Source organism: Cydia strobilella, chromosome 13 (genome assembly GCF_947568885.1).
Source record: "Cydia strobilella chromosome 13, ilCydStro3.1, whole genome shotgun sequence".
In the NCBI taxonomy this organism is placed as follows: Eukaryota; Metazoa; Arthropoda; class Insecta; order Lepidoptera; family Tortricidae; genus Cydia; species Cydia strobilella.
The window spans coordinates 14,558,480-14,573,338 of record NC_086053.1 but is presented as its reverse complement, the minus strand read 5'-3'; the positions used below and the strand labels follow the sequence as shown (position 1 = coordinate 14,573,338).

The window sequence follows — 14,859 nt, the reverse complement described above, 5'->3', positions numbered from 1 at the left end:
CTTTGCCCATGAATCTAGTATAACTGGATCGGTCATGAGGAGTGGGGGAAAATGACCGAACGGGATAGTCTTATGTATCTTTCAGTAGGAGTAGCAGAGAAAGCGCTGTTATTGTTTGTCCTTGTCATAGTTTCACTTTTCCACCGCTGCCACAACCGAGGTTGTGGCAAACAAATAAGTACGTGACATGTCATGTTTGTTCGTTGCTTGTTTAATTATCGTTGTTTTGTATGAAATTGTGCTTTCTCTTATGAAATATAGTGATGGTTAGCGTTTTGAATGCTTGAACTTTGATAAAATACTGGTGAATTGTTCTGTAATCGGCTGTAATAGCCGCTCTGAGCAAAAATATGAGATCATAACCTTTCACACGTAAGTACGGTATTTTACACCTTCCTCTTAACGCAATATGTGAGAATAACATCGTAAAATTACGTTACACTCAAAGCAATGTAGAATCAAACGATTTCAATAAAAATATCACAATTATTTACGCAAATTAACAAAACATTATTTGTAAAATTATCCGCCCAAATTACGTAGGTAGGTAGGAGTCTGAGGTCAGCCATTTTTAAACTTCTTCTTAATTTAGCTGCATAACAATCATGTTAGGGATACCAGATGAAAATATCATAATTTTATGGGTAATTTTGACCTCGAAGTTTTTTCGTACTTCTAATTCCAAAAAATAAATAAACAAATGTTGTGAAGATTAAATGTGGTGTACATTAATTGGTGTGATTGCGATTTGTGATTTCTTTAAATTAAAACCCATAATACATTTTATTTTACGTTTTATTTACTAAACATGTTTAGTTTTGTACCACCTGCGCGAATTATAGGAGGTATTTCATTGTTTATACGCCTAAAAAGAACGGCCTATTGACATTTTATTTAACAATTTTTTAATACCGTCAAACAAGCTAACTTTGCCTCCAGGGTAATCGCCCCAACGTGATATCAAATATTGGGGTAATTTTTACCAATATGGTATCCCCACGTTTATGACGTCATCTATGTCTATCCCTTACGGGCGCACGCGTATAGCTGGTCTATGTAATGCTAGGTCTATGACTTTGCCATTTGTTATAGCTTATGGTTTGTTTACATTTGGCCAGAACGTTGTTTATTTTTATTAGGAATATATTTCGAATTTGTAAACTGGTTCTCGCTCTAAGATTTTGCTCGGCAAGATCCCTATTTTATACCAAAATTATATTGCTATGGTATGCAGGGTAACTCTATGCAACTGAAAATAAGTCATGTTTTCGTATTTTGTTTCTATAGAACTTTAACCTTTTAAGGTTTTGGTTGGAGTTTTCCCTCGTAAATATAGTCTAGTTTCCGTGTGAATTTTTTTATGACATTTGCCCGTGATTAAAAAGTAAAAATTCGATATAAAAATTAAAACTTTGCTTTAGAACCCCCCTGGTGTACTCAGGAAAATCCGTCAAACAGCATCATTCACTCATTTTTCTTGATGATGCTGAGATGATGCCATTGTGCGGCAGCTTCTCCTAGTTACGTATACTCTCCCGTGTTTACGATACTTTATTCGTAACTTAACACCAACCACGTATTGTCCACAGCACATGCCCGTCCCCTGGTGCCAGATGCTCACCTCCCCTCCCGTGTGGGCCATCATCATCACTCACGGTTGCTCGGTCTTCGGATACTTCACCGTCGTCAACCAGCTGCCTACTTATATTGAGAGCATCCTCCACTACAGCATCAAACACGTACGTATTTACTTTTCCTTTTTGACTGCAAATCGGGACTCGGGACAGCAAAGATAATCAAAATGTAATAATTCAACACCATTTTTGGCTTGCGTATTTGGGCATTTTCACTTAAAAGTGTACCATTAAATGTTTTTCGCAAATCCATTAACCTTTGGGTTATTTCTACTCAGAATACCCCTGGGAGATAAATGTACAAGGTTAGATGGGGTAAGAAAAACTGTGGGCTGTCTGGAGAAACACTTGTAAGTAAAATGAATAAACAGTTGCAAGATACTTAAAAATATTTACGTATACAAGAACTTAACGGTTTATCTTGCCCCGAGCAAAATAAACTATGCTCTCTTACTCTACCTGACTTTACACAATATGGTTACAAATATATTTGCAATCAACTAGGCATGGTTTAGTAAGTAGGTAAGGTAACCAAACCTCGTGACTATAATATAAGTCATTGAATCATAATTACCTACTTAAGTATAATGTTTTTCATTGGACCCGGGTATGTCCTTTAACTACGTCCAAAAGAGAGGTATGGGCACTGTGAATGACATCTCGCTTTGTGTGGTTAGGGCACGGCACAGCGGATGTCATTCCAGATCTAGAGCAGAGCCCAACTGGGGAGGTACCTCCACCTTACAGAAAACTGCAGCCAAATAACACTAGACCCTACTCATAGTGTTGTGTTCCTGCCGGTGAGTAAGGTTGCCAGAGCTCAACGAGGGAGAGGAGTATTAGGGTCGGCAACGCGCGTGTAACTCCTCTGGAGTTGCAAGCGTACATAGGCTACGGAGACTGCTTAACATCAGGCGGGTCGTATGCTTGTTTGCCACCGACGTAGTATAAAAAAAAACTAGAAGAGAGAGTGCACGCCCGGCACGCCCAATAATAGTAGCCCTATAAAGACTATTTCCAAAATTCGCAATACCTGTAGATATGTACTTCAAATTCGTAATAACTTAATCTCGGATAAAGTAGGTACACGTAGGTACGTAAATCCGCGTTCCGATACCTTAATAAGACGAACTGATAAAGACATCGTTAAATTTATAATACCTAAGTACCTAGGGTACATATAGTTGAATTTTCCAAGTTTGTCCGTGAAAACTCGTATGCCTTTACTGCCTTCTTTTACGACTAAGCGGCTTAACTCCTTTTACTTTTTATTAAAGCTAACACTATTTCGTCTTATGACCTATTTATGACCACAATACTTGTCAACTATGCTATTAAAGCGCAATACTGTAACGGAACAGGAAATAAATGAAACTAAGAAACAACTAATAAATTAAAGTCCCATTTAACGGTTATCAATTATGACACCTATCCATGTAACTGCTCATAAAACCGGAAAGCACAATGTTATGCACGATTATATATTTTACAAGTTTCCGCGATATCAATTAAAACTAATCTATATCCGATTTAACCTACATACACCAATTTAAACCATGCGTCTTAGACTTCTAAGTCTAAATTTGAATACTGCAAAAATATTTTATAGCAAAATCCATTCATTTCTACTATTTCACTTTCAAGCTTATAACCTTATTATTAAAGTCGTTTTTGCGATGTCTAAGGTAATTCAGATGTGACGTCACTAGCCCGCCCGGGAGGCAATAGTGTGACCATGTAAATAGCAAGCGAAAGGACAGGACTTGTTCAAACATGTCGGTCGCTATTCGCTTGGCGACATTGATTTTTATGGTGGGTTTGCAACCAGTATCGTAATAAAATGCTTACACACGTTATTTATTTAGTAATTTTTAATTACGTTCTGCAGATAGGTCACGTTTACTTTATTGATATGAGTCATTACAATACAAACCTATTAACTATGCGGGTCAATTGAAAACTTGTCAACGAAATGCAATTATATTTGCATCTGGTGACTATGTCTATGCAATTAAATTATATACGTGCATGATTCTGCACGTGCATACATTCATTGACTTAAACAGTCATTTCGTTATAATGACTGCGTCTTTGCGGTCACTATGTCGCATGTATTAATGAAAGATTTTGATTTAGGCTAATGAAATAGTACTTACTATGTACAAAAGCGTATGTATGTCACTACAGTCGCCATCAAATATATTGGAGCGGTCAAGGTGATCAAAAATATCTGAACATGCCCTTTAACGTCTTGATAATAGAGGCTTTGCTCAGATATTCACGAAGACCTTGGCAGCTCCAATATATTTGATGGCGACGTATTTTGCCCAAAGGTGCGTCCAGATCTAGCGAATACCACGCACACATGTCTGCAGGAGATTGTGCGCTTAATTAGCGCATTGTATGCGTAAGCGCGCAATCTACAGCGAACTACCATGCGTACTCGCGGCGCATTCTTAGATCTGGTCTGGACTTCTGGACACAGGACACACCTTAAAGTCTTTGGTTGCATATGGAAAAACGGCTATCTGTGTTTGCATCAATTGCCACGTTATATCGGGTTTCAGTACGGCGCCGTAATTTTCCAATGTTCAATTTAATTAAGTTAATATAACGTTTTGTAAAACAGGCATTCAAATGTTCTTTTTTCTTAACCTGTAAGGGACTGACATGAAATGTAAAATTCATTTATCAATTTAAACCTAACTCAACTTGTAATAAAGCTGAAAATGCAGTATCACTTAGCAGCTGAGCTTCCTGTGTTCTCACAACACGTCCCATATACAACAAACATAGTAACCGTTACCAGCTTGTTTACATTGCCTCCACGTGTCCCGCCGCCGTACTTGTATGAAAGGGCTTATGTGTCTAATGATGAAACACACTTAAGGTTTTAGGACCAGAACAGTTATATTATAGCGCGCTTACTTTCGATTTGAGTAGTTGAATGAGGGAATGTAACTGTTGCCCTAGTGAATAAGGGTACAAGTCTCGGGCAGCGCAGTTGTAAAAGGCCAATCTACGTAACACTTATGCCCTTTTACACTTAAGCTGCGCGAGACTTGTTCCCCTTTTTCACTAGGGCCACAGATGTACAATTACAATTTAGCTGATGATTGATTTATGACCTATTGTGAGAAAATGTTTTGTGTAGATTTAGAGATAATCCCCAGTTATTGAAACGTGCAAGTTAAGTTATTACAAGTGCCAGTAATTACTGCGGTAATTTCCCTATAATTGAAAGGACATATTAATAAATTGCCATAACACGTGGAATAAATAGAAAATAAATCATCAGTGATTGTCTTGTTGTCTTACGTCAGTATTCCATAATTTGACGAACCTTTTGCTTCAAAGAAAGGATCTACAGCTACACATACATGACATCCCCTCTCACAAATTAATTTACAGCCATCATTAAATAGTCAGTTAGGCACATTTCTGCAACACAAGTTACCTATTAAGTTCCATCTACAGAAATACTTGAAAACCTGCCTTGAGTAAATATTTCTAAACTTAAATACTGAATAATTAGCAAGTTTTGATTCAAACTAAACATTATCTAATTTAAACCTTTTGGTCATATACTAACGATTCTAAATCGCTTGAAGACCCTCTTGCATGCAGCAAAGATTGTAAACAAGCATAACGCAAGCCACCCACCCTATTGCATCAGCCAAAAGTTGTCCACCTCAGCTTTTATAGCCAGCAGGTTTCCACACCTCGCCTACCAGTGAAATCGATCTAAATTTACTGCCAGGTTTTTTGACAGCCAATTAAGGCAAAAATCATGAAATTTGCTCTGATTATTTATCATATTGACCTTAAAATGGAATATAATTCTGCAACTTTGAAGGCCAAGGTATCGTCATTAGTCTTAATGATTTTAGATCTTAATCTATCTGAAACGATGTCACGTTAAGTTAACGCGTTAAATAGGTAGGTGTATTTTTACGCCATGATTTGTGTGGAAAATTCTAAGAATTTATTAATGTACCTTTCAGGGACGAAATATTTTATTGACAGCCAGAAACGGAACTAAAGAGAAATGACGTTTAGGTAAAAACCTTCGCAACGTTGGGTAAAATCATGTGTGCATAAAACATAACTATGCAGGTATAATGAAAATGAAAATGAAAATGAAAAATGATTTATTGGTTATAAATATTTGAAATAACTATATCAGGTCAGGGCAGTATACTAATTTATCATACCACCATCAGACCAGACAACGTTTAGCACAACATACTTAAGTAAGTATTTACAAGAGGCGGGAACTACGCCTAGTAGCGCTGGTTATGAAAACCCTGTAAGTACATAAGCTACCGGTTGTAGTGGAATAATACGCTCGAGCTCGCTTTGATTACCAGGAAAATGATGCAATAACTCTCATATTTTTCAGGTTTTAAGGGATTTAGAGAGTCAAGACATGAGATATCTCAAAATGTAAGTTATAGATACCAACTTTTTAACCTACTTGTTAAAGAATCATTAAAACGATCATCTCTTGGTGTGTAATTTCAAACTTAATACCTAGAAGTCATTTTTTGTCGTAATACATGGCTACATACTTTGGATATCTTGTATAAAAAGAACTGCGACAGACGGATACACAGATTCTGTGACAGACGGACACTCCCTTTGTGCACGGTCCCTGCGTGCACAAAGGGAGCCATTTCTACCAACAACGACAACAACACAACAATATCAATGATTAGAATGAGTCTAGCGATTTGACGACTGTTACTGACAGTCGGCAGTGCTTCTGAAAAATATTATGATAATCTGTGGTCTGGGTCAAATCAGGGCAAAATTCGAATTCTCGTCGCCCGATGACATTCTGATGCTCTTATGATTCACCTGATCGAACTCAGACCAGATACTAGATGCCTGTCACTTGCAAACATTTAATACAAAAAAATACACCTTAAATCACATTACATAGGTACTTGAAGTAAATGTACATGTATAGTCAATCAATTTAAATAACCAATCTTGTCTAAATGACTATAATAGTCTATTAATCTGAGAGTAAATATATTGTCGCAGTAACTAAATAGTTGTCGGTGGCAATTTGAAAATTACTAGTAACCACTTTAGGCAACGTAGTCACATGATAAATAAATACTTAACTGCCAACGCAGCTCCTAAAATGTCATGTTTGATATTAGTCTCTATACAAATACTTACACTTTTTTCCAAGAAACTAATATTCTTTGTCAACAAACTTAAAGTAAAATATTTGACACACCATACATATCTCGTCTAATTTGGGACGGTCTCATTATGACCCCAACATGGTCACATTAGCGGCCATATTAAAGCGCCCGAGTTTACCGCCAATCATATGCCAATTAACACGTGCCTATTTGACACTGACTATACATATATTTATTTTACACCTAAGCTTCTCTATTTATTATAGAAAAATATATGGATGTTGCTAAAACAGCGGCACTTGAAGGTTCTAGGAATGATCACGTCGAAACTTTAAATATGTAGTTAACAATCATGGCGTTTATTTGGCATGCATGACAAAAAGGCAATGCATGACTCACACTTTTTTCCAAGAAACTAATGTTTTTTGTCAACAAACGTTGTCAAATATTTGACACACCACAAATATCTCGCCTAATTTGGACCGGTTTCATTATGACCCCAACATGGTCACATTAGCGGTCATATTAAAGCGCCCGAGTTTACCGCCAATCATATGCCAGTTAGCCTGTGCCTTATTTGTCACTGATTATACACTTTTATTATTTATTTTATACGTAAGTTTCTGTTTTTAATAAAGAAAAATATTGCTAAAACGGCGGCACTTGAAACGGAGACACCTAATGTGTAGACTTCTCAGTGATTCTAGGAATGATCACGTCGAAACTTTAAATATATCGTAACGTTATTTGGCACGCATGGCAAAATAGGCAAGGCATAAGATTTGTTCATAGCGCATAGACACGTCATGGTGATAAATAAAACATGTAGGTAACCTAAGTTGTATTCTGGTAGTTCTAAATCACTCCCGAATGTCCGGTGATTCTGAAAATCACTCATAATTCTTTTATATCAGATTCGTTTTGGCCCGCTGCCGCTTAGGTTGAATCAGCAGAGCCAAGCGAGCTTTCGGTGCTATTTTGTATCAACATCGCCTCCCCCTTGTAGTCTTAGGGAATGCAAACCGGTTTTTAATTGTATAAAAAACCGGTTATTAACCGTTTATTAACTGAAATCTCATACGAATAAAACTATGGTTTGCATTCCCAAGTAGTCTCCTCTTCCTAGTCCTTGCTGCAGGATCTGCTGGCTGGAGTTACCCCAAGTATCAGTATATCAGATTCGTTTTGGGACTTTTGGGCTTATCCTTAAAATCGGACCAAGATAACTCTGCATGGCATTCGCAATTACAAATTGTGGCATGTTATCATGCATCTATATTCATGTCAAACTATGAAAATGTGAGGTTTATAATGTAATCCCTTCTATGCAAAATTAGCTTAGACGGACGCGACTAATATTATAATGTATTAATATTGTGATTGTTTGACGAACGCTTAGGTACCTATATATTATCTCTATAGAACTGAATAAAATTTTACTGCCCCATAAAATAATACCTAGACGTCTGGGCTAGACACTTAAACCTAAATGACCTTTCTCAACCTCTCGGGCATAAGTGACTAACGCCAGGGATAATTTGCATTTTCAGCCACAAAAAGATCAACTTTGTCGGGGACGTGATGCGTATGGCAACTACCTTAATAACCTGCAAAAAATTGTAATATACACCGTTGAATTTAAAGCTAACCTATCTGACTTTATCATACAAATATCGCCTTCTTTGCTTTATCAGAAGTGTTAAAAAATTGCGTCACGTACACGAAACTTTTCTGGAATGCCCTTTAAGTACGATTCCCACCAAACGGGCGGAGTTGGAGCGCATTTCGATCACTTCCTCGCGGCTCGCGGACGCGGACGGCTTCGGGCGGACTCCATCGCTTCTGCGGTACATAAAGTATATAGGCACATTGAAAATGCGCTCCGGCGCGGCCTGACTCCAGCCGATCGGTGGGAATACGTATTAAACATTAATAACGGGTCACTCATGTCAGTATTATATAATCTGTGCCCACGTATTTTAAGTCGAAAAACGCTCAACATGTCCCTCGGTACGGAGTGAAACATGTCGAGCGTTTTTCGACTTAAAATGCGTGAGTGACCCGTTATTAATATGTTTAATATGTCTGTGTCTCACGGAACTTTTGTTATTACAATTACGTCTACGTGTCTGGATATGTGAGGAATTTAAGACGCCAAAGGTTCTAAGCATAATCGGTATATAACAATTTGAGTTCAATACTTATTGTCTTACAGTCCATATTTGTTTAACACGTTCTTTTCATTATTAACCGAGATATAATATGACGGTAGTCATTGTACGGATGAATGCATAGCTAAATTAAATTCCGCATTTTTCTAAAAGAATTCCAATGAAAATTACGCAACAGTATAAGAAAAAATTGCATTTCATGAATGCAATAAACATAGGAATGAAGTAATCTGGCAGTGAAGTATTGCAAACCGCATAACTGACCTGCCTAACATGGAAAACGTTAATTTTGGTTCCATTTTAGAATTTTTAGTCTCTTCACTTGAAAAATTGTTTGCACGAAACTATTGAGATAATTATAGTTACACAGTTCATTGCGCAATAATGAGTCGTATAATGTCGTCATTAAGTTTTAAATTAAAACCCTTAAACTTGGTCCATTAAATCCCCCAATTTATTTTTACGAAAGTAGAATAACCTGTAAAATCTACTAAAATAACATACCTACTTATTATTTTATAGGTACTAAAATGTTCATTGCTTCGATAAGTAAAATTTATAGGGTTATTTTTTTTATTATCTTAGTTATGTTTATGTACTAAAATGTCAGACTGGCCAAGTCTTCTCAGTTCTTAAACCCAGTCTACTCAATCCAACTGCAATTTTATGACCCTGGTCCCGTGGAAGATGGGACGGGTGCTGGTCTGGGACGCCACATGCGTCGATACACTAGCTCCGTCCCATCTACCAAGAACTTCGTTCAGGGCTGGGGCGGCTGCCGAGGCGGCTGAAGGCAAAAAGTTCGCAAAGTACCGAGGTCTCGGCCCACAATACCACTTTGTGGCATTTGGTGTCGAGACACTGGGGCCGTGGGGTCCAAGCGCAAAAGTTCTTTTTAAAGAACTTAGCAAAAAGCTCGTCGACGCAACCGGTGACCAGAGAGCTGGCGGCTTTCTCTCGCAGCGCATAAGTATTGCCATTCAGCGAGGGAATGCTGCCAGCATCTTTGGCACAATGCCGCGGGGGCCTTATTTAGATGTTTTTTAATTAAGAGTAGTTTTTTTTTTATAAGTTGTTATTTTTAGTTACTTTTAGTTTTACTTTTAATTGAATAATAATAATTGTTAATCCGATAATAAACATTTGCTATAAAAAAAAAAAATACAAAATTAATCAATAAAGTATAAGGCATTTGTTATTGTCCAATGTTTCTAATATTAATTCCTGTTGCATGGCCACCGTACCAACGGGAAGGTACAGATAACCGTTCACTTACAAACGGGTTTCATTGAACATACGTTACGTTTAAGACGATTCTCGCTGATTTGGCCTTGAGCGTCTCAGCGTCTCTGTACCCGCACCCCGCTCACTGCGATCGTACGTGAATTTCGTCTCGGTGCGGCGACTGCGGCGGAACGAGGTTCAAAGAATAACCTACAGCCCAGAGGCGCGCGGCATTTGGCGCTATACCTCCTATTTGTGTATCTTTTGCAGATATTTTGTTGTTTGAATATGAGTAGTTCATGCGTGAGTGGAGGTCGTAAATTATAACAAAAATATATTCCCTTATGCATTATACTTTACAAGCCTCAATTAGTTAATTTGTGTTTTATCTGTTTCTTACAAATAAATACCTAAGTCAAATCGACGGATTAAGATTTATAGCTAAAGCTTGGTATGTACTAAATTGAGGCGTACAGTGCGTTTATTTTATACAGTTTTTTTTATCCGTAATAAATAAATATAAATAATGCCAATAATAGTTAACTTATAAAATTAAAGTACCTACTAGCTTCATAAACTACTACAAATGTGTTATTTTTCGAAGTTCGAAGTTTTCTCAATCATTACGTGGGAATATCATCATTATTAGGGTTCCGTACCTCAAAAGGAAAAAACGGAACCCTTATAGGATCACTCGTGCATCTGTCTGTCTGTCTGTCCGTCTGTCACAGCCTATTTTCTCGGAAACGACTGAACCAATTATGTTGAAATTTGGTGTATATATGTAAGTTTGTGACCCAAAGACGGACATGTAACGTAAACAAATTAATTTTAAACACGGGGGCCACTTTTGGGGGGTAAAAGAGAAAATTAATAAAAAAAAAATTTTGAACTATATCGTGTTACATATCAAATGAAAGAGCTCATTGTGAGAATCTCAAATGTATATTTTTTATAATTTTAGGATAAACAGTCAAATCAATTCAATTCAATTCAATATATTCTTTATTCAAATAGGCCTAGCAAAAAGCATTTTTAAATTGTTTAGAAGTTATTCACGAAAATAGGCAAAAAATTAGCATTCCCCCCCTTTATCTCCGAAACTACTGGGTATAAATTAAAAAAAAAATACACAAAATAGGAAAACTTATTAGAAATGAGCAGTCAAGCGTGAGTCGGACTTAATTATTTAGTTTTTGATCCAACCCCTACGGGTTTATTAAAGATATTTCACGCACGTTTCACATAAAAAATAAATTGTTTAATTTGAGTAATATGCGCGACCCCGACTCGCACTTGGCCGGTTTTTATTACAAGCGCGCCACAACCAAATCAGCGCTTTGCAGTCATTTTTTTTTAGTGGTTAACGGCTATGTATGATGAACCCCTGTGGACGTCAGCTGCCGCTCCGTTGATGGGTTGAGAAATGGCAGCCACCGAAACACGCAAAAAAAATTGTTATCGCCTCCCGCTTGATACTGTGTCAGATGATAGTTTAGATGCTATTGTGAATTAAAAAAATGGTCAGCCGGTTGTATCACGGCTGACCGTCAGCTGGTCAAATGAACATGTAAAAAAATCTTTTCAGTCATCGCATCCCATTTCATACTTTGTCAGATGGTAGTTTAGATGATATTGTTTATAAAACAAATCGTCGGCCGGTTGTATCGCGGTGGAAAGACCGTCAGCTATTAAAACATTATTGTTAGTTTAAAAATAATTTTAATTGATTTAGTTGTTTAGTAAAAATAACCAAAGTTAGCCGCAAAATGGCCTGTTTTATTATTTTTATTACAGTAAAACTATAAATACCAGGAAATAAGTTTAATTTTATAATTGTTGAACAATAAATGAAGATTCATATATATTTTTTTCATAATTTTTTGTTTACCCATTTAGAAGACATAATACACCAAGTTGACCCAATGAAATAATTACTGAAATGCAGAAGGAGATACAAATAATAATAAAATAATAAAACGTTTATTAACAGGCAAGCATCACCCATGAAAAATTTACAGACATAACTACAATTAAACTATTTAACACTAATTACTACTTAACTAAACCAACAATAAACTTAATAGTAAGTTTTTCCGTAAATAAAAATACGATAGGCTGTTTTGCTAGTTCTTAATCGATTAAAATTATTTTTAAACTACAAAAACAATGTTTTTTAACAGGTACTATTCATACATACAACGTAATAGGTAATAGGTAGCTTATGTTAAATCAATTATTTATTGTTTCGAGATGGAATGGAACATTATTCAAAACGTAAAACTTGAATGACATTATAATATGTCGGTTAGAAAACATTTATTTATTTATTTCAAATGAAGTTTTCTCAAACATACGTATATTATAGTATAATATATACGGATATTATCATTACATTCATTGTAATAGACCGCAAAATACCGTGTTGCGCTCGCTAATGAGCGTCGCAACCAAATCAGCGCTCTGCAGTTATTTATTCTTTGGCCACAATAACTCCGATATTATAGCACTTTGCTTGTGCATAAGCGAACATAGTGCAAGGAAGGCACGGAGCGACGAGCGACACAGCCTCCTCGTCTCAAAGCTGGCACACGACTGCCGGCCACGCCATTTTCAGGCTGCATACGCATGAAATGCGGAAAAACGTTCGATTTCATAAGAAAATATTTTTTGATTAAGAAAAGCTATGTTGCATTTGTAGAACCTGTTAAAACATATTTGTTAGTTTAAAAATAATTTTAATCGATTAAGCCGTTTAAAAGTTATAAGCAAAGTTAGCCGCAAAACGGCCTGTCGTGTTATTTTTTTTTCGGTGAAACTACAAATTTCAGGAAAAAAGTCAAATGTTGCGATTGTTGTCCATAGAGTGAAGATGCATATATATTTTTTTCATAATTTTTGGTTGACTCATTTAGAAGTTATAAGCTCTAAAAAGTAACAGTTTTTGGCCAAAAACTGCGCGAAGCGCCTTAAGTACTAGATTGTCCCAGTCCGGTTAGCAGGTAGCTAGGTACATTTATATTAGGTACTACGATTTTCATTGTACTGAACTTGATAATTGATAATAAAGGCCAGGCCGTAAAAGATTTATACCTACAATACTTATTAGTATTAGTAATCACTAGTTATTTAGGTGCCTATTAGATAGTACTATTTGGTTGCGGTTTTCACTAAGGTGTTAGGATTGTAGCTTTTTATCGGGGATGGTTCGATATTATTGTTAGGTACATCATTTTTACGTATTGCACAGGGGGAAACGGTAGGTAATAGAACCGGCCAAGTGCGAGTCGGACTCGCGCACGAAGAGTTCCGTGCCATAACGCAAAAAACGGCAAAAAAATCATGTTTGTTGCATGGGAGCCCCACTTAAATATTTATTTTATTCTGTTTTTAGTATATGTTGTTATGGCGGCAACATAAATACATCATCTGTGAAAATTTTAACTGTCTAGCTATCATGGTTCATGAGATACAGACAGACGGACAGACGTGGTGACAGACGGACGGACAGCGGAGTCTTATTAGTAATAGGGTCCCGTTTTTATTCTTCGGGTACGGAACCTTAAAAACTTACATGAAGACTTAGCGTGACCGATCTTTATTTGACACTAGTAAAAGTCACGTGTTTCGTCACAATGCAAATTTTTCGAATTCCTTTAACCTAAATTCAAATTAGCTCTTCTCGTAAATGTTGAAGGTTACAGTATAGGCCGTAAACTCGATATTGTGTGTGTGTTGCCCGCCTTTGATAGTCTTTCTACCCATAGAATGTATTATCTATGACAATTTTACTAAAAATAATAATATTAAGAGACTCACCTTGAGAGACTCTCGCTAGGTGGTTGGATCAAGGGTCAGATGCAGAAGGCGGTGATCTTGGACACGGCGCGGATAGTCCGCCGGTTCCTCTATCTGCGGCCCTGACCACCGCCCGGCAGCTTGGGCCTGGCCCCGCTGCTAGCGGCACACTAGGTTGGGTTTTTTATAATATGTTTATAAGTATTTTGTATTGTTTTTGTACGAGTAGTTGTATTTTATTTTTATATTCATATTACAAAATAACCTAAGTTTAAGGATAAATAAAGGAATAACATAATAATAAAGTCCCTATGTGTAATATAAAGTAGTTGCGTTATATAGATAGGTACTGTAAAGCAAGGCACACCCTTGAAAGCGAAATATGAAACATAGATATTTATTCTTCAAATATTGTATAAGGAATAATTTTTGGACTCTCATCCTCTAAAAGGGTTAGAACGAGATTGTAAGTTTTTTAAGATTTCTACGCTAAGGCACGAGGTTCTGGTGCTAATTTTCAAAGGATTTTGTGTTTATTTAGACTTGAAATAGTGGTATTTGTCCTTCACATAAAAAAATAGCGTTCTCTTAAATATATGCTTACTTAGTCTTCTTTTCTAGAATAAATGAAGGATAATGATCTCTGGAAAATTGTTAGGAAGTAATTTTCTCAGTACCTAATCAATAAAACACTACGTTCTAGATCACGACTTAAAACTACTCATTATATAATAAGGTTCTTTCCATAAAATAATTAGTTCTTGGTAACTTCACACGTCCTAACAACATATGTGCCATTTTCAACCAAAAGGGTACTTATTGTCGCTTGTCAGTAAGGCGCTATTTCCATATAGCTTCAATTAGAAATCAACC

General features: G+C 36.5%; 1 protein-coding gene across 1 annotated transcript in view; it reads left to right on the top strand.

The window, feature by feature from the left end:
• LOC134746803 (sialin) overlaps window positions 1–14,859 on the top strand; it is a 67,795-nt gene that overhangs the window by 42,493 nt on the left and 10,443 nt on the right. The window contains exon 8 of the mRNA XM_063681355.1: window positions 1,590–1,739. Coding sequence (XP_063537425.1) covers window positions 1,590–1,739 — 150 coding nt within the window. The remainder of the gene's footprint in view (window positions 1–1,589; window positions 1,740–14,859) is intronic.